At 37.9% G+C, this 25225-nt stretch overlaps 1 protein-coding gene across 3 annotated transcripts in view; it reads left to right on the top strand.

Moving 5' to 3' along the window:
* Positions 1-25225, top strand: part of PRKG1 (protein kinase cGMP-dependent 1) — a 1319235-nt gene that overhangs the window by 81392 nt on the left and 1212618 nt on the right. The window contains exon 1 of one of the 3 annotated variants that reach the window (XM_024253324.3): positions 5667-6453. The exons of 1 other annotated variant lie outside the window; for it this stretch is intronic. In XM_024253324.3, the coding sequence (XP_024109092.1) occupies positions 6143-6453 (311 nt within the window). In that variant the 5' untranslated portion in view covers positions 5667-6142. One more of the 3 variants, XM_054522585.2, reaches the window with a different exon arrangement.

Here is a 25225-nt window from a genome sequence, read left to right as displayed (position 1 = left end):
TTTCTTACATCTTTAGTATTTTCTTACCTTACTATTTTTAAAGAGTTTGCTAGCAAAACTTCAGTTTTCTTTACTTTAAATTTTGGTTACAAAACCTGTAAGAAGAAAATGACCAAGTTATATCAACTGCTAAATACTAGTTAAAATAAAAACAACAGCAAAAAGGAAAAACCATGGACTAGAGAGCTATTCTATAAGCCCCATGATATCAAATCTGTTTTCAGAATCAAAATTACTTTTAAAAGTACTTTAGAATATTTTGTGGAAAATATTGATGATTTACCTTAGTAAAAGATATACCAGAAGAATCACTGAAATGGAACTGAGCAACTCTAACTTATTTATCATACCGGTATGTTGCATGCTCATGTACATATTCATTATGCTTCAAATGCAGTAAAATGGTGTCTTGTGAATAAAGCATTTTAAATTTTATTTTATGCATTTAAAAATTTTACACTTATTTCAAAATACAAAAAACTAATATTTTTCTTGATTTTTTTTCTTTTGGCTATTGGAAATGAGCATCTGACTAAAGAGTACAAATAAATATTCATTTTGGTAGATAGTTCATGAGTTTTCATGAGAACTAGTTTAGCCTGAGACCCAATAATAACTTCCCGTCATCTTAAGAAGGGGACTATAAAAATTCATTTCACCTAATATTAAGCATGACACTAATTCAGTATTAAATGCTAAGTACATTAGCAATTATGGTACAGTACGCTGCTACTTTCCAAGTCTCTGCAGTAAGTTTTTCATCATTAATGGTTTATTATTTTTTTCTTTTCTACGCAGAACTTACCATTTGAAATAGTATAACTTGAAAACAGCCTATTTCAATTTTTACTTATATCCATGTAAATATATATTCCTTATGGCCAAATCTATCCACTAAACACAATTATAAAACTAGCTCTATAGGAATTAATAAAATAGCAGGCACGTGAATCCCTGTACTTAATTCATAGGGATTCAATGTAAGTTCCAGTTTCTATAAAAACAATAAAGCAAAAAGGGATCCTTGAATCATTGTCTAATATATCAAAGTATAATTAAAATTCTATTGTCTGACTCATCCCCCTTTATAGTCCAAAGACAATTCCGGTTGTGCATTATTATTCATTGCAATAGGATGATTGCTTTCTTAAAACATATTCACACAAAGTAATGTATAAGTGGGTTTGTAATGTGCCTAAAATAATAGGTATTATCATTACAGATCTTCCTTGGTTTTACTTTTCTATCAGTAATGTGGAAAGCAAAATTTGAAAATATTTATAAACTAGAGAGGCTCAGATATTTTGAATTAAATAGGGTGACCAACTCTCCTGGTTTGCCCGAGACTGGAAGATACTTAGAACTTTTAGTTTTAAAGACAGGACAATTTCAAGCAATTTTAGGATTAGTACAATCTCTGGCAAATGGGTTCAAGTTACTTACCCTGAGCCAGAATGTAATCTTGTTGAAATAAAGACAGGACAGTTTTGTGAAAAGGAACTTTTTGAAAACCTTGTTGCTGCTCTTTCAGGATTTTTCAAATTTGTCCTCTTCACCTCCCCGACCCCTAAGTCAAGCAAGTTGATGTTAAGGACACTCTTCTCTCTCTGGATACAGAATAGGACAGTAGCAACACTTAAAAGTTCTGCAGAAAGTAATGAGGGGTAGGGGCTTCAGCTCTACATCACCTAGTCTGGATATGAAGCCAGTCTTTGCCTTTGATTAGGTGAATGATTCTGTGACTCCATTTTCTCTAATATTAATAGAATATTAATAATATTCAACTTACAGGGTTGTATAAACAATACCTATCATGCATTAAGAAGTCAAGGAAGTTAGTTAATTTTTTGTGATCTTGATTATGATTAGCAACTTAGAACAGACCGTTATGTCTGCCAGTAATAGTAGCTTTAAAATCTAGATTCTTAGGAGGACTTGTTACTTTTAGCAATCTTCTGCAAGAGGTAGCTTCTATCACCTGAAAGGCTCAGCTATATTTTTGTTTGTTTATTTTTTCCCATTCAAGATATACACATGAAATGGCAGAAGAAAATTTCAAAACTCAAGATTCTTTCAGGAAATACAGTGTCAGTGGAATGGACAAGTGGATAAAATTAGCACAGTTCTTTTGGGCTAATTATGTTTTTAGTGAAGGATGATAAATTCTACAGATTTATTTTTGAATAGCCAGTATTATAATAAAGCTACTTTATTGGAATAGCTCATTAAATGATTCTGAGAGTCCATTAAGGAAGGCATGTCAGTTTTTATTCTCAATTATGAGGGTTGGGTGCAAGACTAAAGAGCGTATTGGAGTTCAACAGGCCACAGTTTGGTCTGGCTACCAGTAGAACTTTGCTTCTATTAAAGTTATGAAAAAGGAAGACTGCTGAAAAGCAGGTTGTGAGTTGATTCTGGAATTCTAGAGTATGAATTCAGTTCCTTCAAAATTGCATTGTTCTAACTGTTAGCATCTAATGTCAAAGCTTCATCTCAGACAGGCAGTGGGGCAGGGCTCAGATCAAGCCATTCTCGTCTACTCTATCCCTGAAGGAATCTGAGGTAGACACTTCCTAATTAGCAGAAAGTAGACTTGTGCCTGATCTTTGATCTTGTAGTTTAGCCAATTAAGTTTACTACATGACATTTAGTAAAGATAATTTGTCTGTTAAGACGTAATTGCAGGACTTTGGTTTTTCACATAAAGTTCATTTCCAGCATTTACTAAGTACAACACAGAAGATGTTTAAGAAAATATTGGAAACACTCAAAAAGTTGAGATGGAAACCTGGTCTCTCAAGATCTAAACAGCTGGTCAAAAGCATCATTGAAAAACATACTTGAAATATTTATTTTTACTTTAAAAATGAAAGAGAAAAGGCTAGAATCCTGGATTTTGCATGTGAAATTATAAAGCATTTAAGGGAAAATCAATTTAAAAAAAAACACAGCCTGACATAACTAAATATATTCTATTCCTTGAACACCTTTTAAAGTCAATTGTAAAAGTCATGTCTTTTCAGCTGTTTACTCTCTTTGTGTTTGTTATAACAGATTCCTGACTCTCAATATCAGATTCATCCTGGAAAAGATTTTATATCATGAGATGTGAATTTGAAATGAAACTGTAATGTGTATACATCCTATAGTTGCATGTAGATATGCCAGCTTAAATAGTGAAAAGTATTTACATAATTTAGTGTAAAAAAACTCACTTTTTTCCAAAATGCCTAAATATTTTTGGTTGAAGTCTTATTTTTTATTTTTGGGGAAAGTGTTTTAGTTTTTACTTTCCTTTGTACATGTAGACAGACTTTCTACAAATGAGGAAGAACCTTCTCTCTTTGTGCTGCTCAAAAACATTAAGTAACCCCATTTAAACCCTAAATAAACTCTAAAACATCAATGAAAAACTTATTTAAAATATTTGTTTTCACTTTAAAAGTGAACGAGATGGCTGGGCACGGTGGCTCATGCCTGTAATCCCAGCATTTTGGGAGGCCAAGGCGGGCAGATTACGAGATCAAGAGATCGAGAACATCCTGGCCAACATGGTGAACCCCATCTCTACTAAAAATACAAAAACTAGCCGGTGTGGTGGCGGATGCCTGTAGTCCCAGCTACTCCAGAGGCTGAGGCAGGAGAATCACCTGAATCCAGGAGGCGGAGGTTGCAGTGAGCTGAGATTGTGCCACTGCACTTCAGCCTGGGTGACCAGAGCAAAACTCCGTCTCAAAAAAATAAAAAGAAAAAGAAAAAGAAAAAGAAAGAAAAGAAAAACAAAGAGAAAATCCTGAAATTCTGAACCCAGCTTAGCAGTTATCTAATTATGTCCTCTATACATTGTATCTGATATATTTTTAGACATAAACTCATGGCTTCATGAACCCCAATAATAGATCTATAGGAAAAAGTCATTTTGTATTAAACATTTTCCCATGGAAATAAAGAATTCCCACAGGTTAAATAAGAATTTGGCCTTTTTCCCAGAAGAAGGAAATTTTCATGGAAGCTTTTTTAGAATACAGTGAGTTATACAAAGTCACAGTACTTCTGCTTGGTTTACTTTTAATTAACAATAATTCAGAGCTATTATTTATTATTTTCAATATTTGTAAGTTGCTCATTTCTTCATTGCAAAAGAAAATGTTTTGAGAATGATCCATTTTATATATCACATTTAGAAATAAATGCACTTCTGAAAGTCTGTGTTGGAAAGCAGAAAAATGAAGTGTCTTGTGTAATCTGCATGAAGATAATCATTAGATCATAATCTACATAAAAGAATATTTAGGACTGTATATATTTTGTCATTTAGTCCTCTAATTACAAATAAGTACACTTTAAATGAACAAGCTTGTTAACATACCTTGACCTCCCTCCCTCCTTTCCTCCCTTCCTCTGTCTCTAGCTTAAATACAAAAAGTTGTGTATTCAAAAGCAACAGTGTGCAAGTTATTTTGATACTATTCTTTGCTAAGTTTAGAATTGCATTGCAATTCAGTTTTATTTTCTATCCACTTTGTTTTAGTGTTAAGGAATAACCAAATAGAGCATTGAGGATTATAATATTGAGTGCCCAAGAATAGTAATCAAAAGTCTGCCAATAAAGATGCTATAAAATTGGATGAGTTGGTAATGTCTTAAGCAAATATGAGGAATTTAGGTACGTATTAGGCAGATATTTGGGGATTCTAAACATGTGTTCCTATGATGGGAGAGTAACACATGGATAGAAAGGAAGTTACCTAATTGTGATCATTTTGGGGAATATTGAGTGGGCAGGGATGAGGGTGGGAGTGGGTAGAGGTGGGGGTGACTGCAGTATAGTGTACAATTCACTGCAGCCCGCGTGGTCTCCCTCGCTCCTTCACGATTTTCCCTCTTCTTCAAAGTTTGTGTCAGGATGTCTTCCTGGCCATTCAAGTGGAAAGATACATTCCTAACAGCTTGGTTGTGAGGAAAGTAATATTTTTAAAGGTATGATTCAGTTTCAAGATGAAATTTTTGGAGCTGGGGAATGATTTTTAACCCCCACCCTCTCCCCGCCAAATTCAGCAAATGGAAGAAGCAAGGCCCATCCGAGAACTATTCCCAGGCACCAGCTCAAGGCGGAGGGCTCATAGGGAAGCTGAGTGGCCTGCTAGGGCCCAAATCCGTTGTTGGCCTTTGCCCTAAAACAGTTCCCCGATCAGAGTTTGGAAGGGGCAGAAAGGAAGTAACTATCTGGAGCAGGCGAAGAGTAGCAAAGCCTCGGGTGCTAAAATCGGAAACCCCACCCCCACCCCACAACCCTTTCCCAAAGGTAGTAGGCTGAAAGGGGGAATTCCTCGCGGGCGCCGACTCGCTCGCATCTCCTGAGAGGCAAGTTTCTTCGCAAGCGTTAGCCACCTGTGTGAGGCGCTCCGGGTGGGAAAGGTGGCGTGGGAGAAGCGACAGCTCGGCCACACCGCTCGGGAGCTTTCCTTAGTGAGGCCGGCCGTCAAAATACCTCCAGAACTCAGAGCTTTGATGATACAGAGTCCCCTATGCCTCGTACGTTGCTAGGATCGTAGCCCAACATTCTCCAAGCTGGTCTGCTCTGGAGTCAGCTGAGGCCTCCCAAGTTTGCCCGGGGTCCTCCCTGTCCCCTCCCTCCCACCTCCCCACCCCCGAAGTAGCGCTCCCGCCTCGCTCCACCCGCACACCCCCGGCGCGCTTCGGAGGCTTATCAGGCTCCCCGCACGCCCCGCAAGCTTCCTTGGGCGCCCGGCGCGAGGGACTCTGAGAGCCCAGCCGCTGCTTCGGAGCCCCCATTCACGTCCCCTCCTTCCGCTCCCCGCCACCACGCCTCCCGGCTCTTCTCCTCCGCACCGCGGCGCCCACCGCGTCTCAGGTTTAATCCCGGGTTGGACCTGCTGGTTTGCTCTCCCCGCTCTGAGCCTCCCAGCCAGCCCAGAGAAGTGGAATCTGCACTGAAACTCTGGGTGGCTGGAGCCGGCGGACTGGGCATGCTCAGAAGCCAGGGCTGGCTTTGGTCTCAAGTAGGAAGCTTTGGCACTCGGGAGGCAGCGGCGACTTTGGGGAAAGTTGATCGGAGAGGGGAGGAAGCCCCAAGACGCGGAGCAGCGGCAGGAAGGAGCCCCCGGCAGCCCGGAGGAGCATGGGCACCTTGCGGGATTTACAGTACGCGCTCCAGGAGAAGATCGAGGAGCTGAGGCAGCGGGATGCTCTCATCGACGAGCTGGAGCTGGAGTTGGATCAGAAGGACGAACTGATCCAGAAGCTGCAGAACGAGCTGGACAAGTACCGCTCGGTGATCCGACCAGCCACCCAGCAGGCGCAGAAGCAGAGCGCGAGCACCTTGCAGGGCGAGCCGCGCACCAAGCGGCAGGCGATCTCCGCCGAGCCCACCGCCTTCGACATCCAGGATCTCAGCCATGTGACCCTGCCCTTCTACCCCAAGAGCCCACAGTAAGCAGGGGTGACGCGCCGGGTCCATGTGGCGCCCTGGCGATGGGGAGCTGCGGGTCTCTGTATTGTCTGTCGGCCCCCGCCCCTCCCGCTTGCCATGTCTGTCCTCATCCTCAGAAATGTTTCATTTTAACGGGCACTTCTTGCGGGGCTGTGCACGTTTCTCAGAGCCAGACTCACTGCACATACGTTGCCTTCGTGTCTTTGTCAGATGTCAAGGTATTATTTTTAAATATACATATACGTTCGTATAAGCCACCTAGTGTACGTAGAGTTTGAACACGTCCCAGGTGTGTGTCCGACCGTGTGTGTGAGTGTGAGAAAAGAAATAAAAAGCCCCCCTGTCTCCCAAAAGCCTTGGCAAACCAGCCCAGCTGGAAAATCCTAAATGCAGGCTCATCAGACTTGAAATGAAATGCGTCTGATATCACCCATACTTTCTATGCTTTTGTGGCTCTCCCGGATTTCTCTACCTGCTGGCGCTTCACGCTGGTACCCTTCAAACCTGACGTTCTTGTCATCATCAAAGTGTGAAACATAAGCAAATAGGCATAGAAAAAGGAAGAATTTTTGATTTCCTGAATTGGATGACATTTACGATCCATAAATGGAAGACTAGTCTGTTGATTTTGAAGAAATATTTTTTCATAACATATGAGGGAGAAGATTGCTTATTTTCCTTAAGGAACGTGCATAGTGTTACTAATGGAGCATCTCCATCTCCCGAGAGGTGGTTGCTTGTTTCCAGGGTCAGTTACAGATAAGCACACTTATCTTATTTAAAACGTGGACCCATTGTTTGCCTTACTCTTGGCTTCTAATGCAACCACTCTGGCATTGTTCTAGCCTTTTAGAGAACTGTGCAATTCTGATGTTAGTGGGCTTCATAACTTGGATGGGAAAAATTTAATGAAACTTGTTATACAACACTCAACTCAGAGTTCATATGGAGAGTAAAGCGACAGGAACATGAGTTTAACAGAGAATGTGGGAGAGCACCCAAAAGAACGGCATTTTAAATTAACAGATAATAACATAATTGGTAAAACCAAGGATGTTGCTGCTTACTCTACTACTAACGACATCACATTGGCTGGATGGCACGTGTTACATAATAATGCAAGGTCCATCAAAACCCTTCACTTCATAAATACAACGAGTTAATATAAGGAGAAAGTAAATATTTGATTATCTCTATTTGTATTTATTGGATGTTTTTTTGGGGGAATAACAGTATGTACCAATTACTAGTTTTGAAAACTTAGAGTTATACCTATACATGTTGATTCCTATGGAACATTTGCTGTTCAGGCAGGCTTAGTTTAGGGAGGAGTTTGTATTCTGCCAGGGAGTTGGAAAGAGACAATAAGGATAAACATTTCTGAGATTCTGACCTTACCAAATTGCCCTAATAGTTCAGCAGACTTAGATCTTCCTTAGAAACCTGAGTGATCTGAATAAACTTCAACTTTCTCTGGTAAATTAATTTGCAGTCCTGACATGCCTGACTGTTTTAGCTAACGAGGTACATGACCATCTCTCCTGGGTCAAGTTTTGCATAATGAAAAAATAACTCAAAGACAGCTCTCTGCATCTTTAAACATTTCATAGGATCTCATTTTCGTATCCGCAGGACTTTTGAGTGACACAGAGCAAACTCTGCTTTTACAAAAAGACCATTTTAATAGGCTTCATAGTGAAGCATGTTCAAGCCAGCTGATAACTCCAGTTAAACATTCCATCAGAGATTTACAAGATTCTAGGCAGTAGAGAATGAGCTATACAATGTGATAAGTTTAAAAGCCTCTTTGTACATGACTTGTAGAATAACTAGATTGAAAAACAAACAAACAAAAAAGGTCCAGAGTGGAAAATAAAGCTGGTGTGGCAAATAATTTACAGCATCCCATTATAATACACATTTTATCTATCAAAGAATGCTGTGTGTCCTGATACTGATTTCTTACTAATAACTTGTATTTTAAAGGACTCAGCTCTTAAGGTATTGCCATGATGCTTTGGGTGACTCTGAAGTATTTTATTGAGGAAAATGATAGAATGCCTTCCAAGCTTAAATAATTTTGGAAAAACATCTGTTCTTTTTTCACACTTACATAAAGAAAACTAGAAAAAAATTGGCTTGAGTAGTGGAAAGTGTACCTTTCTTAGGGAAAAAAGAAGTACATTGTATGCAAAATGAATAAATCTTATGTTGTTTGAATGGTTGTACAAGGTAGCTCCACAAAGAGTTAAGAAAACCTGCCAAACCAGAGAAGACTTGTTTGCATTTCAATGTATTTCACTATGAATAATTTGATTACACGGACTTACTGGCAACAAGTGTTTGTGTCTTTATATTTCATCTTTACTACATCTTAAATGTAGCCATCTTTCTTAAACATACATATAGATTATTGTGAGTTCCAGTTAAAATGAAACTATCTAAATAGACACATTAATTTCCAGTTTACGTTCGTGCTAGTTTTTGATTCTCTTTTTTTTAGATGTAGGTAACTGCCCCACTAATGTTCTGTTCATTTATCTGATATATGCACATATATCTGTTTGGTTTTTACTTACTGAGGTTGCCTTCTGAGGATTATAATTTTTTTTTTTAGTTCTGTTTTCTTGGTAAATTTGGTCATTTAAAAATAGTATAAAATGTAAATTAACTTGATAACTTGAATCATTTTAACATTTTTGGCTTGGAATTTTTCCATTAATGTGGGAATTGGAGGGAAGGTTCTGTCAGATTCCAGCACTGAGCCAGGACACTCCTGCTATAACTATGAGGTAGGAGGAGGGTTTTTACTGGTCTCTTTCACAATCTGTATAGATACAATACTTATGTGAAGCAAAGAACTGATGTAGCAAATTGGAATCTATATTCCACTGCTACCAAATAATTCCTTGAGAATGTAAAACTACTAAACTATATTTGGAAATAAATTGAGCAAATAAACCCTTAAAATGAAAAAACAAAACCTAAGCATTCATTATGTGAGATCAGATAGCCTGTTGATTGCCTATATAGAATAGTTCTTATGGACTTAAGTAATTTTATTTCATGAAGTTTCATTCCTGAAATTGATTCTATATCATGATAGAGCATTCAGTCTCTGAAATTTTGATCTAAACCCTTTATCTTTTGAAAATATTCCCAAATCTTTTCCATTTTCATGTCACAGGGTTTCAGTCATTTCAGTTGGATTATATAGACTTGAGTTCCTAAAAGTGGTTAGTGTCTTTGTATTTTTGTAAGCTGTTGCTTTCACTCCATGTTCTATTTTGTTTCCTTTTTTTTTCCTTTGTTGTTGTTGTTGTTGTTGTTGAGACACAGTCTCGCTCTGTCACCCAGGCTGGAGTGCAGTGGCACGATCTTGGCTCACTGCAACCTCTGCCTCCGGGGTTCAAGCAACTCTCCCATCTCAGCCTCCTGAGTGGCTGGGATTACAGGCACGTGCCACCAATGCCTGGCTATTTTTTTTTTTTTTTTTTTTAGTAGAGATGGGGTTTCGCCATTTTGGCCAGGCTGATCTTGAACTCCTGAACTCAGGTTATCAGCCCACCTGGGCCTCCCAAAGTGCTGAGATTACAGGTGTGAGCCACCGCACCTGGCCCCTGTTTCACTTTTTCATTGTGAAGTACTTTGGAGGAGCTGAGGATAAAAATATTTTTATTTATTTATTTATTTATTTATTTATTGAGATGGAGTCTCACTCTGTTGCCCAGGCTGGAGTGCAGTGGCGCGATCTCAGCTCACTGCAAGCTCTGCCTCCTGGGTTCACACCATTCTCTTGCCTCAGCCTCCCGAGTAGCTAGGGCTACAGGTGCCAGCCACCACGCCCGGCTAATTTTTTTGTATTTTCAGTAGAGACGGGGTTTCACAGTGTTAGCCAGGGTGGTCTCGATCTCCTGACCTCGTGATCCGCCCTCCTCGGCCTCCTAAAGTGCTGGGATTACAGGTGTGAGCCACCGCACCCGGCCTATTTTTATTTTTAAGGAGGCATTAATTTTAAGAGATTATTTAGTCTTTTAAACTTTATACTAATGTATCTCAAGAAAAACAAAATGTTCCTAAAGACTGTATATTAAATTCTGTTGGAAGTTGAGAGAATTCTAGAATTCTAGTGTAATCATAGATGGCAAAATATTAAAACATAGATGGCTTAAAAGGTAGAAATTTAATTCCAAAAGTGCCCTACAGCTCAGTTCAATACTTCTATGGGGTTGCCTGTGACATGCAAAATATTGTAAGGCATTAGAGGTAAGAGCTACATAGGTCCTACCATCCAGGAGTGAACAAGGGGTTAACAATACTGCACAAGTAAATATTCTAGAAAGTAGATAGAGTAAGGTAAGTCACAGGGGAGATAACTAAGACAGTTGGCAAAATATAATCAAGCCTGTTTAGTTTTATGGTGTCAGAAACTCATGTGGAAGTAGAAGGGTTTAAAGTAAGTATTTGAAGAATGGCTATGATTTAGGTGAGTGGAAATGAGAGGAAAGAGGGAGGGATAGAGATAGGGATTGGGGAAATACATTCCAAGCCATTAGCAAAGTGACAGCACAGAAAAAGAAAGCAGGGCCCCTCTGGGAATTGGCAGCAACTAGTGGCTGTGCTAAAGTACTGTAGTGGGAACTGCGGAAAAGCAAGTTTAGGCCAGTGAGAATGAGAATCTCGGTTTCTATGATTTGATAAAGTAGGTGAGAGGGCATTCTTTTGGGTTTTAGAATAGCTAAGGCTCATTTGTGTGTGTGTGTCTCTCTCTCTGTGTGTGTGTGTGTGCCTGTGTGTGTTTTATACCAAGGACTAATAGTTATCCACTAATGCAGTTCTGAATGCCAGAATATCAGTTCAGCTTTCTTACCCCCACCATCACAGTCCTGTGAATAGTCATAACTATATAACTAGGTAAGAGTAGTTAATTTAAGCAAACAGCAGATGATTAGAAGTCTTAAAGAAACCAAGTTCCAAGTTCCTTTTTCCACTCACTTCCAAATGTTCCCATTGAAAATAATCTAATTTCATGCCACAGACTAGCACTGCAGATTCCTCACATACCTAGGCAAACTGAACATTGATGAGAATTGAACCTGAAGTTGTTTTTCGAAAGTCGTCTTTCTTGTTTTTGTGGAAGAGTTAAATTCCAACCTAATGTTATTCTAATAGAGTTTCTAATTTAAGATTGATTGTTAATTTGACATTACAGTTTATGCAGTAGAAATGAAGTCCCGGAAGCATTTATAAAAATGTATGAGACCAGGGTGCTAAAACCCTATTAGGGTATTTTGAAGCACAGTCAAGTTGCATGCCCCCAAAATGGGTCTTATAATGAAGATACTGGTAAGCCCTTAAATAGAATGGCTCTACTAACTGCCTGAGAATGTAAATTACCAGCTTCCTTGCTCTACTGGGTCACATTTCCAAGCTCCTGATACTTGTTATCTGGATTCCTAATGGGAAAGGGTAGAAGAACACAGATGATGTTTCTATTGTTGCTGTTTGCAGGTTATAAGGCATATGGACACATTTTTTGTTTCTGTCTGCCTAGCAATGGAGGGTCTCCATGGTATCCTAGCAACCATATTCGAACACCAGGCTGCTGCTCTTTCTGCCATCTCTACCATAGGTGCTGCCGCCCATCCCAAGAAACTGGGTCTGTTGCTAGCATTCCAGATCCTCTGACTTGAACCTTTCAAGCTCAGAGAATGCAAGACAATGTGATAAATAAGCACATGCTGAAAGCAGCATTTACCAGTATGCTCAACAGCTTATTATGCAATCACATCCTTGGCATTTTGTATCCTAATCTGAATTGTTGAGCTGGTACTGTTTGCCACCCCTTCCCCGACAGCCCTTCTCTGCTTCCTCACACTCAGTTCTGACACCGGTTCTGCTTCCCTCTCACCATCTTCTGTAATGACTGTGTTCCTCAGCACTTCCTTAAAATTTATTTTCTGAGAAGTTCAGTATGTGCAACCTGTTAGAACTCTCTAAGGATAATTTTGTTTGTAAGAGCAGAGGAATGTTCTCCCTCCAAAACTGTCGTGTAAATATAAACAATAGCACAAAAACTTCAGCTACACAAAACAGATGTTTAACACAAGATGGAACTAATAGTACACTCTCAAAAGTGTCTTATTTCTGAATGAATTTTATAAGCATACTACTCTCCAGCTTTTTTCATTGCTTATGAAATTCATATAAGCATTCCTTCTGGAGGCTCTAGGAGAGACTCCATATCTTGTCTTTTTCAGCTTCTAGAGGCTGCCTATATTTTAAGCATGAGATTTATAAGCAATGAAAAAAGCTGGAGAGTAGAGTGAGAAGAAGAAATGCATATTGAGGGGACAAGAAAGGGCAAAACGAGATGAGTATTGGTAAAGCTATGCCATATTTGCAAGGAAGTTGGAAAATAGTGATGGGCTTTGTGCACAAGTAAGTAAGTGACAGGACTGGAAAAGAGCTTGCAAGTAAGATAGTACTTTATGGATGAAGACTGCCATAGAGAAGAGACACCCAAATTGGAGTATATCGAAGGCTTGCCTTCTTAGGGAGCTATACTGAAGATAGTTTCCCATTAGACCAGTGCTTCTTTTGAATGCATTGTATTGTCCCTTTGAAATGCGCCTTAATTTGACATCAGTGAGGACTTGGTAGTATTTGTGCAGCCAACAGTGCAGAGGACAAGAATAAGGGCAACGACTCAGTGCATCCTGCTTCTGAATGAAAGCGTCAGGAGTTACATTGCTCATCATCATCAGATTGGGTAACATTTATGGAGCACTAACTCTGTGCCAGGCACTGCTCCTGTGCTTTATATAGATTGTCTCTTTCATTGATTGAATGATTGATTGATGGGTTGAGACAGGTTCTTTCTGTCTTACTGCCCAGGCTGGAGTGCAGTGACACAGCCGTAGCTCACTGCAGCTTCAAACTCCTGGGCTCAAGTGATCCTCTTGCCTCAGCCTCCAGAGTAACTAAGATTATAGGCACATAGCACCACACCTGGATAATTTTTAATTTTTTTCTGTAGAGACAGGGTCTCAGTTGCACAGGCTGGTTTTGAACATCTGGCCTCAAATGATTCTCCAGCATCTGGGCCTCCAAAGAAAGTGCTGGGAATACATATGTAAGCCACCGCACCCTGCCTGATTATCTTTTTTTTAGGACAAAAACAACCCTATGAGGAAGATTCTGGATTATCCCAATTTCATAGCATGAGAAAAAGAACTCTGGGGCGCAGAGAAGTGAAGCAACTTGCCCACAGTCATACAAGGTTGAGCCTGAATTTGAGCTCCAGAGCTTTTCTCCTTAGCCACTAGGCTCTCTTACTGCCCAAAGGGTCATGGGGATTAGGTAGTTGCAAGAAAACTTTATGAATAACATATAGGTCATTCTCTGGGGTGTATCTGTTCACCAACAGTTAAATAGGAAGCAGAAGGACTCTGGGACTAGTGGAAGAAATAGTGTAGGACGGCGGTTCCCAAACTTTCCTGCACATTAGAATCACATGGGGAACATAAAAATCCAATTCCTAGATTGTACCACAAACCAATTAAAATCAGAATGTCTGAGGGTTGGAAGCTACATATCAGTAATTTTTAATGATTCTCCAGGTAACTGTAACGTGTAGCAAAATTTGAGAACCACTCTAATAGGAAGATGACAAGAGGAGTGTGTGTGTGTGTGTGTGTGTGTGTGTGTACATTTGTGTGTGATATTAAACAAAAGACCAGGATAAAATGTTCATCTAAAGAGTTGAATGTCTCTATTGGCTAAAACCTTTAAGCACTAGGGGCCTGCAAAAGCATAGCTGGACTTTTTTTTGCCAAATTGTACGTGTAGACAGTTTAGTTGATGCCTTCTTGTTTATTCTCCTAAACAAGTGATCATTTCCCTACCTAGCCCATTGGTTCTCAAAAATAGCTGTATGTTACAATCACCTAGGGAGCTTTAAAACATACATTTGCTGGCAGAGCCTATGATTTAATTGCTCTGGGGTAGACCTGAGGTATAGGTATATTATTTTTACTCCCAAAGTGATTATAATATTCAGCCAGGGTTGAGAACCTCTGCTATGACCCATTCATTGTTAATTGTTACAGACTACTTGAATTCCTATTCTTTGGGGAAGCACCTTTCTTGTTTCTTTTTGAGCAACCCAAGTCCCTGGCTTGCAGTGGAGCCAGGCAGCTTCAGCTCCCCAATCTCCCTAGCATCTGAACCTATCAGCGTCACTTTGATTTCTGGGGTTACCTGTTAAGGACCTGGGGCACACAAAAGTGGCAGCAGCTCTGTTCAGTGGGTAAGTATGTTTCCCCTTTCCTGCCAGCCAGGGTTCCTGGCCACTTTCAAATGTGACACACATTAGGATCAGCTTTCATCCCAAGTTTTTTTTTTTTTTTTAATTCTCGCTGAGGGCAGCTGCCTCTGTGGCCAGATAGTTTCTTTGGGTCCCAGCTCCTGCTATCCAATGCTAAGTTGAAGGTGAAACAATGATGAGCGCCTCTTGGAAGAGCAGTCCTGGGCTTGTAGCGTCTCTCGGTATGTGATGTCTCTGCAGCCAGCTACAGTTTTTTTTTTTTTTCCTACAGATATTTTATCCTTTTAAGGCAAACAGCGTGAGCTCAGGCTGAGGAGTACTTTCCGAGGAGACTTCAGAGAAAGCAGAACTAGCACATCAACTTTTCAGCCCCCTTTCCAGGAGGCTTTAAGTGGACAGATCTGGGCATTGCTGGCAGATGAGAGGTCTGAGATGACACCTGCAATAAAAGATCTTGGTGTGTCCCTCATGAAGACTTCCAGGGGAAATGAGAATTCCTAAACCCTGTGGTCAGACCTCACTGCTGCCCCTATTGCCAGCTCTGTGTGTCTTTCCTGCCCTCTGTCCCCTTAGATCCTTGTTACAGACTCCTCAAGGTGCTGCTAATGGTCTCTGCTAGGAGCCTATTTACATTTGTAATTTAATCATTATCTTCTCAGGTGAGGATCAGCCAATATAGCACTTTATATAAGCAATGAAAATAGCTAATATAATTGCAAATACTTTTTGATAAAAATAATCTTAGAATCGGAGTCAGCAAGGAGCTTTTCTGTCTTTTCCCCATTCCTAAAATATGAAAATGTATTCAGCTGACAGATAGTATGTTAAACAGAATAGATGTAATAAGGCTGCCCAGAGGACTGGGGACATTAATTATGCAGGGAAGTTAATCATAAGTAAAGTAAACACTTTCATTATGAATCCAGCTTCATGGAGTGCATTTGGTTATTGCACGTAATTGGGGAGGGATAAGAGGAATTAGAAACAATGAAAAACGTGACCAAAAGCGTGTGTTTAATTATTATAACTTAGCAGTTAGAAGCAGAATGATAGGCAGAAGTTGGTGGTAGGACACTGGGAAAATATCTGTGTCTTTGCATTCTTTTATTCCAACCTATGAAAGGATGGGAGTTCATATAAAAAGAAGAAATTAGTGACAATTTACTACCAAGATATACTACTTTCACCTGCATCAAAAATAAAATAATGTTAATTACTTTTGCCTTTCTAAAGATCATAAATGTAAATTAAACTTCAGATTTGCTTTAAGATAGAGGTAATTTAATTCACTTCTACATAGAGGTGGAGAGAAAATAATGTAAGCTATTTACTTATGCTTTGGCTGGGCATAAAGCATAAGTAAATACCTTACATTATTTTTATGTGATTATAATATGCATCAAAAAACAGATCTAATGTTATTGATCTTTTAATATTTAGTTTCATTTTCTCACTTTTAGACCCTACCTACTGTTAAGAAGTAACGTTGTACTTCTTTGAACATGAGGTAATTATAGTATCAGCCAGTCAGTTTAATTTGGTTAATTGGATTGAATGTCAGTGATGACAAATACACTCTAGTTAAGCAGAATACTTGGACTATTTTCGGAAACAATTGTATTATGGTAATATCAAGCTTTCACCAGATCTTGGCCAAGGAATAGGGAGATAATGTGAGGAAAAAACATATCTTCTGGATATACTGTACATCATCTTAATGGTCCAGTTTTATCAGTAAATTATGGTTTTGACAATGCTTCTAAGTTTGGACTGAAAAGAAAGAAGAAAATATGGCCAGGACAAAAAAGAAAAATGCAAAATCGAAGTTTTGCTCCTCTGGAGTAATTGCTACAGATGGAAAATAGGGTGGGTTGGTCATAAGCTACCATGCCTGCAGGTGGCTGGCAAACATGCTGTAAAAGGAAGCACAGCTCCACACTTCCATCTTCCTAATACCCACCTTACCTAAATCACTGGTGACTAAGTAACACGTTTTGTATTAAAGCGAGTAAGAGAAGATAGCCTTAGATTAGATTTGTGCTGGTTTGACAGAGTGTCACCATATCCTTCACAGAGGAATATTAAACATCTGAAAGTGACAGGTACCATTTTGCTAAGCCTGTGTTGACAACTCATTATGTCAGTGGGAAGAGAGAAATAAGAAAATATGCATTGGAATGAACCCTAGAGTGTACACTGCATGCACTGTTGAGTACAGAACTTTATGTGAATCATGGTCTTCATTCTCGGTAATTGCTACTCTTTTATTTTAGAACTTTTGGAGGATACCAAAGCTTAGAAAAGTACGCCCAAAGACACTTAGAAAAGTAAGAGTAGTGTTTTTTTTTTGTTGTTTGTTTTTTGTTTTTTGTTTTTTTTTTTTGGCTGGGAGATCGATTCAGTGAGTTCCTCTCTGAGCAAATGGATTTTACTTCATGTAACTTTTTTTTTCAGTTCTGAATGTTAGAGGAAAATCTTTTTACCCCATAGTGTATGGTACAGTGCAAAATGAAAAAACTGCTCAAAGTTTGTAGTCATTCATTTAATACCTAGCTTTATAAAAATGTAATGTGAACTCCATCATACACTTGTATGAGCAGTGTTTCTTGTTATAGATCTGAAAAGCTTTAGAAATAATGTGAAAGAAAGTATGTTATGATTTTTAAAAATAGTTTTAGCCTTGGTCAGGAAAAAGTCATTTTTCTCTTCTTCAAAATTTTACTTCAGATTTTTTGTTCTTCATCAAAGGAAAATAGGACATGAAAAATTGTAACTTGCCTGATTCTGCTTTCCAGATGTTTTACCATTACTTAGTATGGAAACCTATATTCTCTTGTAGGAAAAAAAGGAACTAAGTGAGAACTAAGTGATTCCCTGTTTAGGTAGCACTGAATGGCATACAAATAAATAGATGTTACTTTGAAACTGTCCTCATGGAAAGGAATGGCAAATAAATAAAATAAGCTCACTGTGAATGAATTATTTTTTTTAACTTCTTCACACCTTTTACATACTTCATGAATTTATCTAGCCTTTGCCTTTCTGTTGGTTTGCTTAAGGCATTAACATATTTATTTTCCCTTCCTTTTGGCTTTTGGTGGGAAATGTTCAGCTTAATAAAAATGTTTTCTTTCTGATAGATAACAGCTAAAATAGTGTAACCCCTGTCCTTTCCAATAACAATAATTAGAGAAAGAACTTCCAGAAATAGAGAATTTAGGCACTTAGAAGCATTATGGATGTGTGTGTCTGGGTGTTTGTTTACATGTTTTTAAATAATTATAATAACTTTTTTCTGAAAATTCTGATATTTGAAGAGTATCCATTAAAATTCATATTCTATTCATTATATAATCATGATAGTTTTAAGCAACTCACACCCTTAGAAAATGGAGAACAGAAGAACCAATATTGAAATATTTTGGTGAATATACCAAATTTGGTATGCAGACAGGTGTATCAAGTTGAACAAACAGATTACTAGCTCTTTTATCCTGAAGTGTAAAAGCAAAAACACTGATCATCAAAGAGGAGGATACTCTTCTCGAGTGACCCTTTCTCATCTGAGGTTCGTCTTATCTTTTGGTGCAGTCACTGAAGTCCTGTGCTATGTAAGTCATCTATCGTAATAGAGCAGTGCTGCATCTTCTGGATTCCTAAGGGTTACTGTCAGTGTGATGGATGGAAAATGTCTCAAGTATACATTTATTTGTCTTGGCAAGAGCGAGATTCTCTGCTAGATGGTCTTAGAGATTATTAAAGAATATCTCAGGAAACCCTTGCTAGTGAGTTTTTAAATCATCTCTGACAGATTTTCCCTCTCTTTCTTGACTCCTGTTAATAGATTTCAACACTTCTTTTTGTAGTTCAATCCATTGCTTTATCATCATGAAAGGAAGAATATAATATTAACAACTTCTCTTGCTCAGACGAGGCTCACTTTTTTTTCTTCATTTCTTTTTCTGGACCTAGAAACAATTTCCTCGCCAAAGAAATCTTTGATAAAGTGAAAGTAGTAATTGTTACTTTTTAGCCTTGTCTTTAGTGGTCAATTATTGATGATGATGATGATGATGGTGATGATGATGATAATGATGATAATTACTAAAAATATTTGTCTAACTGTATACCATATATGTGATCTCATTTAATTCTCACAGCAATCTGATAAAGTAGCTACTATTATCATCCCAGTTTTTCATATGGAGAAAATGAGGCACAGAGAAATTAGACAACTTGCCCAAAACAAAACAATGGCCTGAAGTGCTGCAATGCAGGGTTATGTAAGCCCAGAGCTCATGCTCACTCTCTGTGTGCTGTGTTGTTTAGCTATTTGTTTCATCACCTCATTTTTAGCAGAAGACTCTTGTGCAGTTTTGTTTCTTTTATATAGACAGCTGTTTGGTAATTTTTAATATACTGTATACCCATACTCATGAAGGTCATGGGTATATTCTCTTTTAGAGACTAGCGTGCCTTAGTATAATGATAGTTCTTTCAATAATACTATATTGCTACTATATTCAATTTTGGTTTGTTGTTTTGTTTTGTTTTGAGACATGGTCTCACTCTAGTGCCCAGGATAGTGTGCACTGGTGCGATCTTGGTTTACTGCAACCTCCGCCTCCCAGGCTCAAGCGATCCTCCTGCCTCAGCCTCCCAAGTAGCTGGAATTACAGTTGCATGGCACTACATCTGGCTAATTTTTGTAGTTTTTGTAGAGACAAGGTCTTGCTGTGTTACTCAGGCTGGTCTTGAACCCCTGAGCTCAAATGATCCACCAGCCTTGGCCTCCAAAAGTGCTAGGATTACAGGGGTGAGCCACTGTATCCAACCTCTATATTCAAATTTTTATTAAACACAACTACATATACCTAAAGCATTTCAAGCTGATTCATACATAGAAAGTTTTCCCCATCTTGTACTTGAGTATTTTGTTTTTAGTTTAAAATTTTTAAGTAGCATCGGCTTGTTCCTCTTGAATCAAATTTCCATTTTGAAGAAACATTCCCTCAATTTTCCAATGGTTTACTTCCTCACTTATTTCCCTCTTTTCCCTTAAATATTAATGTCTTTAATAGAAATTTTTGGAAAGCATATCAATGCTTTCTGATTCTTTATTCTGGCAATTAATAAAAGTTTCTATGGATTTGTTTTCAGTTTTTTTTGGGTTCAATCATTTACCAAATATTTATTAAGGAGCTAATATAGGGTAGGACTATAGTATATGTGTCTTCTTCTTGCTCACATAACATTTAATATCTGAAAATTAGTGGTTGTAGGTTATATGCTAAAAAAGACACTTCCTTGTTTCTTCCAACATGGATTGGACCCAGCATTCCTAGGTTGGAATTGTGCTTCCAGTTCTCAGTGTTTGAGTTTGTGGTGCCGTGTACATTTTTTCCATATCCATCAGAGTTTGAATTTCTATGTTTTGATTGTTATTGGTTAACAACTACTTCCCCCAGAAAATAGTAAGTTACATGAAAACAAAGTCAATTTCTCTGTTGCTCCATGTTACATCCTTGGAGCCCAGAAATGGGATGACACACAGTAGATATTTAATATGATTTTTTTTTTTTTTGTCAAATGAAGGACAAGATAAAACCTCTTCATGTTTCTGGCCCTTAGATACTTCAGTTTTTAATTTACAGCTTTAAACATTGGAAACCTATGTCACTGAGCTCAGTAAAATTTCCAAGCATGTTTGGTATTGCATTTGGATGCTTTGGCATGCCTTTGTGGATTGCCTGTGCTCCAAATGGTCATGATAATCCCTATCACTCCATACTCTCTTCATCTAGCCCATACCCCTTGTTTATGTTATTGGCCTGCCCTCTGAAGGCATTTCCATTTTTCAGATTGGGATTACAGTCATGAAAAGTTCCTTCTAGTTTGAATAATATGTGATTTGTAATGCCTTTCCAAGGAAGCACACTTGTTCTCCAACTCTAATAAATGTGGAATCCCAAACTCTGCAACATAAAATCTCATAAATTGGTTAATCTTAAAAATAAGATAGACTGATTGCTAATAAATACAAGCATGTGATTAGTGGAAATAGAAGAGAATCTTTTCAAATTCTTACTAATTTTATTTTGCAGACACAGCCAGAACACGTACTAAGAAAATCCTTTTAAATTTAGATATAATTTTTACTCTCCAAAAATTCTTGAAGATCTTAAAATTATGAGTTGGTAGAGACCATTAAACACATAAGGAAATACTTTTTAACTAGGTGCTTGCCTCAACATTAATCAAAATAAACACAGGAAAAATGTAAAGGTGGAATTTGCTTGTATATTGTCTCTTAGCTCTTCAGGATGGAAACTGGGAACACCTAATCCTATAAAAAACTTTTCACCTCATCTAGTCATATGCTTATGTGAGTATCTGAAGTTATTTTTCTAGGTGACCTATTTACCAATGCAACTATAGATTTTGCAACATATTCATTGGCTAGAAAAATAAATATATGTATGATTTCATTTATGCCTCACAATATCTGAGCAAATAATGGAGGACAGATCATCACTATTGTACAGATGAGAAAATTAATTATCAAAGAGTTAAGGTAATATAACCTAAATCTAATAGTTCTTAAATGATACCACTGTAAACCCAGTAGGTCATCAGACTTAGTTTAACCCATTCTTCACACTCTGTGCGCATTAATGTACTCATGAGATTACCTTGAGAAACCACTGAGTCCTGTGATTCAGCAATGCATTTATGGAAATTACAGTAGGTAAGCTCAGAACATGGCATATACAATGGATAAGAGAATGGGTTCTAATTTAATTGCTATTTTACCACTAACTAGGTGTGTAATATTGAATCTAATCTTCCATGTTCTCACTATAAATGAGGATTATAACATTTCCCTGATTGGAGATAATGCTTGAGAATCCCTCAGCCCAGTGCTCAAAACATAGTATGGGGCTCAATAAACAGTTGCTGTTGAGGTTCCCATTACTATCATAATTTTTATTAGTTTTGTTAAACCATTTTCCATTGATAAAGTGCTGTGTACATATCTAAACCAAATGGAAGAGCATGAGATGGAAAGAAGTTCAGTAATGACAAGGTCCTGGAGCAGAGCCCAACACAACCCAGCTTGGCTTTACTGAGTATGACTCAGAGGAAGATTGAGTGACAGAAAGGATCCTACACAATTTCTGTGTGGGATAACTGTGGGCAAGAAGGGTTGAACATAGGCAAGTGTGAAGTTCCATAATAATGTTATTTGTTTTATTCAATGAGCAGTTATAGGCATACCAAAAATTTAAGAATGGATTGGTGAAGTTTTTACTGAGCACTATGTATTTAAACCATGTTAAAAAAATCACGAAAATAATTGTATTATGCCAAGGGAAAGCTGTCTATTCTCTAAAAGACAGGAAGTATTAATATTTAGTGGTTATTCTGTGCAGATACATGTATGTAAAATTATAATAATATTGTTTGTAACATTTATTTTGACATTTGCAGCCACTATATATGTAGACTATGGCATTGCTGCTCTGGAGGAAAGTTTTAAAGACCCAGTGCTTTAATGATTTGATTTAAATCCATCAAAAGTGTTTAAAGAAAAGTGGCTTTTCTGTTTGTTGAAATGTTTGCATAGAAGTCACTCACTAGTAATTGATTTCTATTTGAAAACCATTCATTCCCAACTTGAATGTTTTCTGTCCAGACCAAGAAGCTATCATACATAGAACATAATCTTAGCTTATAAATGCTTTCTGTTAATGACCTTGATACTGTATCTCAAGATGTCTTTTCAAAAACAATATGATTGTGGGTAAAAGCAATGATAACAGCCTTGCTTGCCTGTAGAGGAATACATTAATGGTCTTGGACAAATTCTTGACATTCATAATGATGAGCTGATAATGGAATGCTTTAGAATAAAAATAAAAATACTAGTTTATTTTGAGATGTGTCATGTAGTACAAGAAAGATTATTTTTAACAGCTTTATTGAAGTATAATTTATATACGATAAAACTTACCTAGTATACATGTAAAACACAAGGTTTTTCACTACATTTACAGACTTGTACGACCATCACCACAATTCAGTTTTGGAACATTTCAATTACCCCACAAATTTCCTGGAACCCAATTGCATTCAGTCCCTGCTCCACTCCCGGGACCTGGCAACCACTAATCTGCTTTCTTTATTTATAAATTTTCCTTTTCTATACCTTTCATATAAATAAGCATTTTATTTTACAAATATCAATTTACTTGAATGACTATGTGACACAATTTATGGCTTATTCAATGAAGTTTAGAATGCTAAGGTTGTATTTGGACCCAGGACGTTTGTTGTTATATTGGACACTAAATCTCATTAGTGTCAGAAAAGCTCAGTTGGCCTGGTTTTTGTTGTTGTTTTTGGAGAATTGAAGCATTTAGTTTTGTACCTAGATCTGGTATATTAGTGTATTAATAACCTGATTAACAGTAACAACAGCAGTAGTAGAAGGTTGCCATTTATAGAATACTTAACGGTGTTCAGGCATTCTACTGAGGATTAATATACCTTTTCCCTGTAATCTTCATAAAAGTTCTGAAATATAGGGAATAATTGCTCCATTTTAGGGACAGCAAAAGTAAAGCAAGCTCAGAGAAGTTAAGTAATTTGCCCGAGATCACCTGATGCTGCCTGTGCCTATACTAAGAATGATTAATCTTGAGGTACTCTGGTAAGCAAACTGTATGACTTCTGCTTTTCTACAGCTTTCCAGTTCTTTCTATTTTCTTCAGCACTAAGATATATCCTTGAAATTACCTTACAACTTGCCTTTTTGGCTTCCTGTGCAAATTCTGCCATGAAGTATTAAAAGAACAGTCAACAGGTTAAAGATAAGCACTGATCCCTGAGGTGAATATAGAATTGATCAGGGAGCTGTTTGTGAAATGAGAGAGGCAAAGAGAGAGAAGAGATTTGCTTGATGAAATAAAGGAATTGACAAGCATACATGAGAAAAATGTAATACAAAATAACTTTACGGGCTTAGAGAGAAAGGAAGAAATTTCAGTTCTTTAGGTGTGCCTGAAGTGATGATTTTGTGAAGAAAGCGGAGGGTTTCAATTAAACCTCTCTTTTGAATAGAAATGATTTTAAAGGAAGAATTCTAGTGGGTTCTTGTGCCAGTGAGGCTGAAAGCAGATGAAGAAGACAAAATGGTCTCTAATGTAGGTGGTCCCAGCGCCAGTGGGACATAACTGATTTAGGTGGCTGAATTTAACTCTACTTTGTCTCACTAAGGATCCTGGCTTGCTAACTGGCTGGCTGTGTTCCCCAGATGCCTTTGCTCTGATGCCTATCAGTCCTGCCTGGTGCAAAGGCTTCTGGGTTATGAGCCAACTGGGGATGCTGCCAAATCTGTTGCTTATTCAGCAGTGAAATGAGGTAGCACTGTTAGCTTGCTTTCTTATTGTGCAGGTACCAGAAATGAAGTTTCAGTGTGAGAGAATAAAGAATAGTCTTACCTTGAGGATTCACTGGAGATTGATAAAGGAATTTCAAACACAATAAACTGTTCCATGTATTTATAGTAAGTTGGAGATTTAAGATTCAGTGACAGATTTTTATATTTAAATAAGTAATAGTGAACAAAAGTGAGCAATATTTGTGGATGGGAGCTAGCTTGGATAAATAACTAGGTACAAAGCAATTAGGAATTCAAAATATTAGAGATATACCTATGTATACACATAAACAAAGGATTTAGAGGATTTTATAAAAATGCATGTGATGCAACAGGATTTTCAAAACACACTATGAATTGTTGTGCAGGTGGATACTGTTTCTTTGTGTTTTGTTTGTTTGCAGAATCCAGAATGGTGAGCAAAACCTAAAAGATATAGAGACCCTGCGGTTCTCAAAGTGTAAGCCCTGAACAAACAGCTTCAGCATCACCTGGGAGCTTGTTAGAAATGCAGATTCTGACATATCTAACTCCAAATCTTTGAATCAATATCGCTCCAAACTCTTTGAATCAGAAACTCTGGGCTAGGGCTAGCAATCTGTATTTTAACCACCCCTCTAGGTGATTCTGATGTGCCTTAAAAGTAGAGAACCCCTGGAATAATGTAGGATGGGAATTTAGAGCTGAATGTGGTAGACTGTACCATAAACACTATTGGAAGTAGTTTATCCTAGTGCCCAAAATAATGGAGCAGAGATTTTTAGTTAGGAGCTGTCTCTCCTTGCACTTTGCTAGTACTTGGCTTGTTCCCCTCCTTTTCAAGGCTGATCTGCCTTTCACTTCCAGGAGAACTTTCCTGCCCATACCAGTCTGAAATGCTTTGTTTTATGGTATACTATAGGTTTGCATTTCTTTAGGTCTAATATTCTTTTGGTTTTTAATGTCAACTCTTGTTTTGTTAATTATTACTTCATAATTTTTTTTCACATTTTGTGAGGGT

The sequence above is a fragment of the Pongo abelii genome, chromosome 8 (genome assembly GCF_028885655.2).
Source record: "Pongo abelii isolate AG06213 chromosome 8, NHGRI_mPonAbe1-v2.0_pri, whole genome shotgun sequence".
Lineage (NCBI taxonomy): Eukaryota > Metazoa > Chordata > Mammalia > Primates > Hominidae > Pongo > Pongo abelii.
The sequence above is the reverse complement of the archived record's forward strand: the minus strand, read 5'-3'. Positions and strand labels throughout refer to the sequence as shown.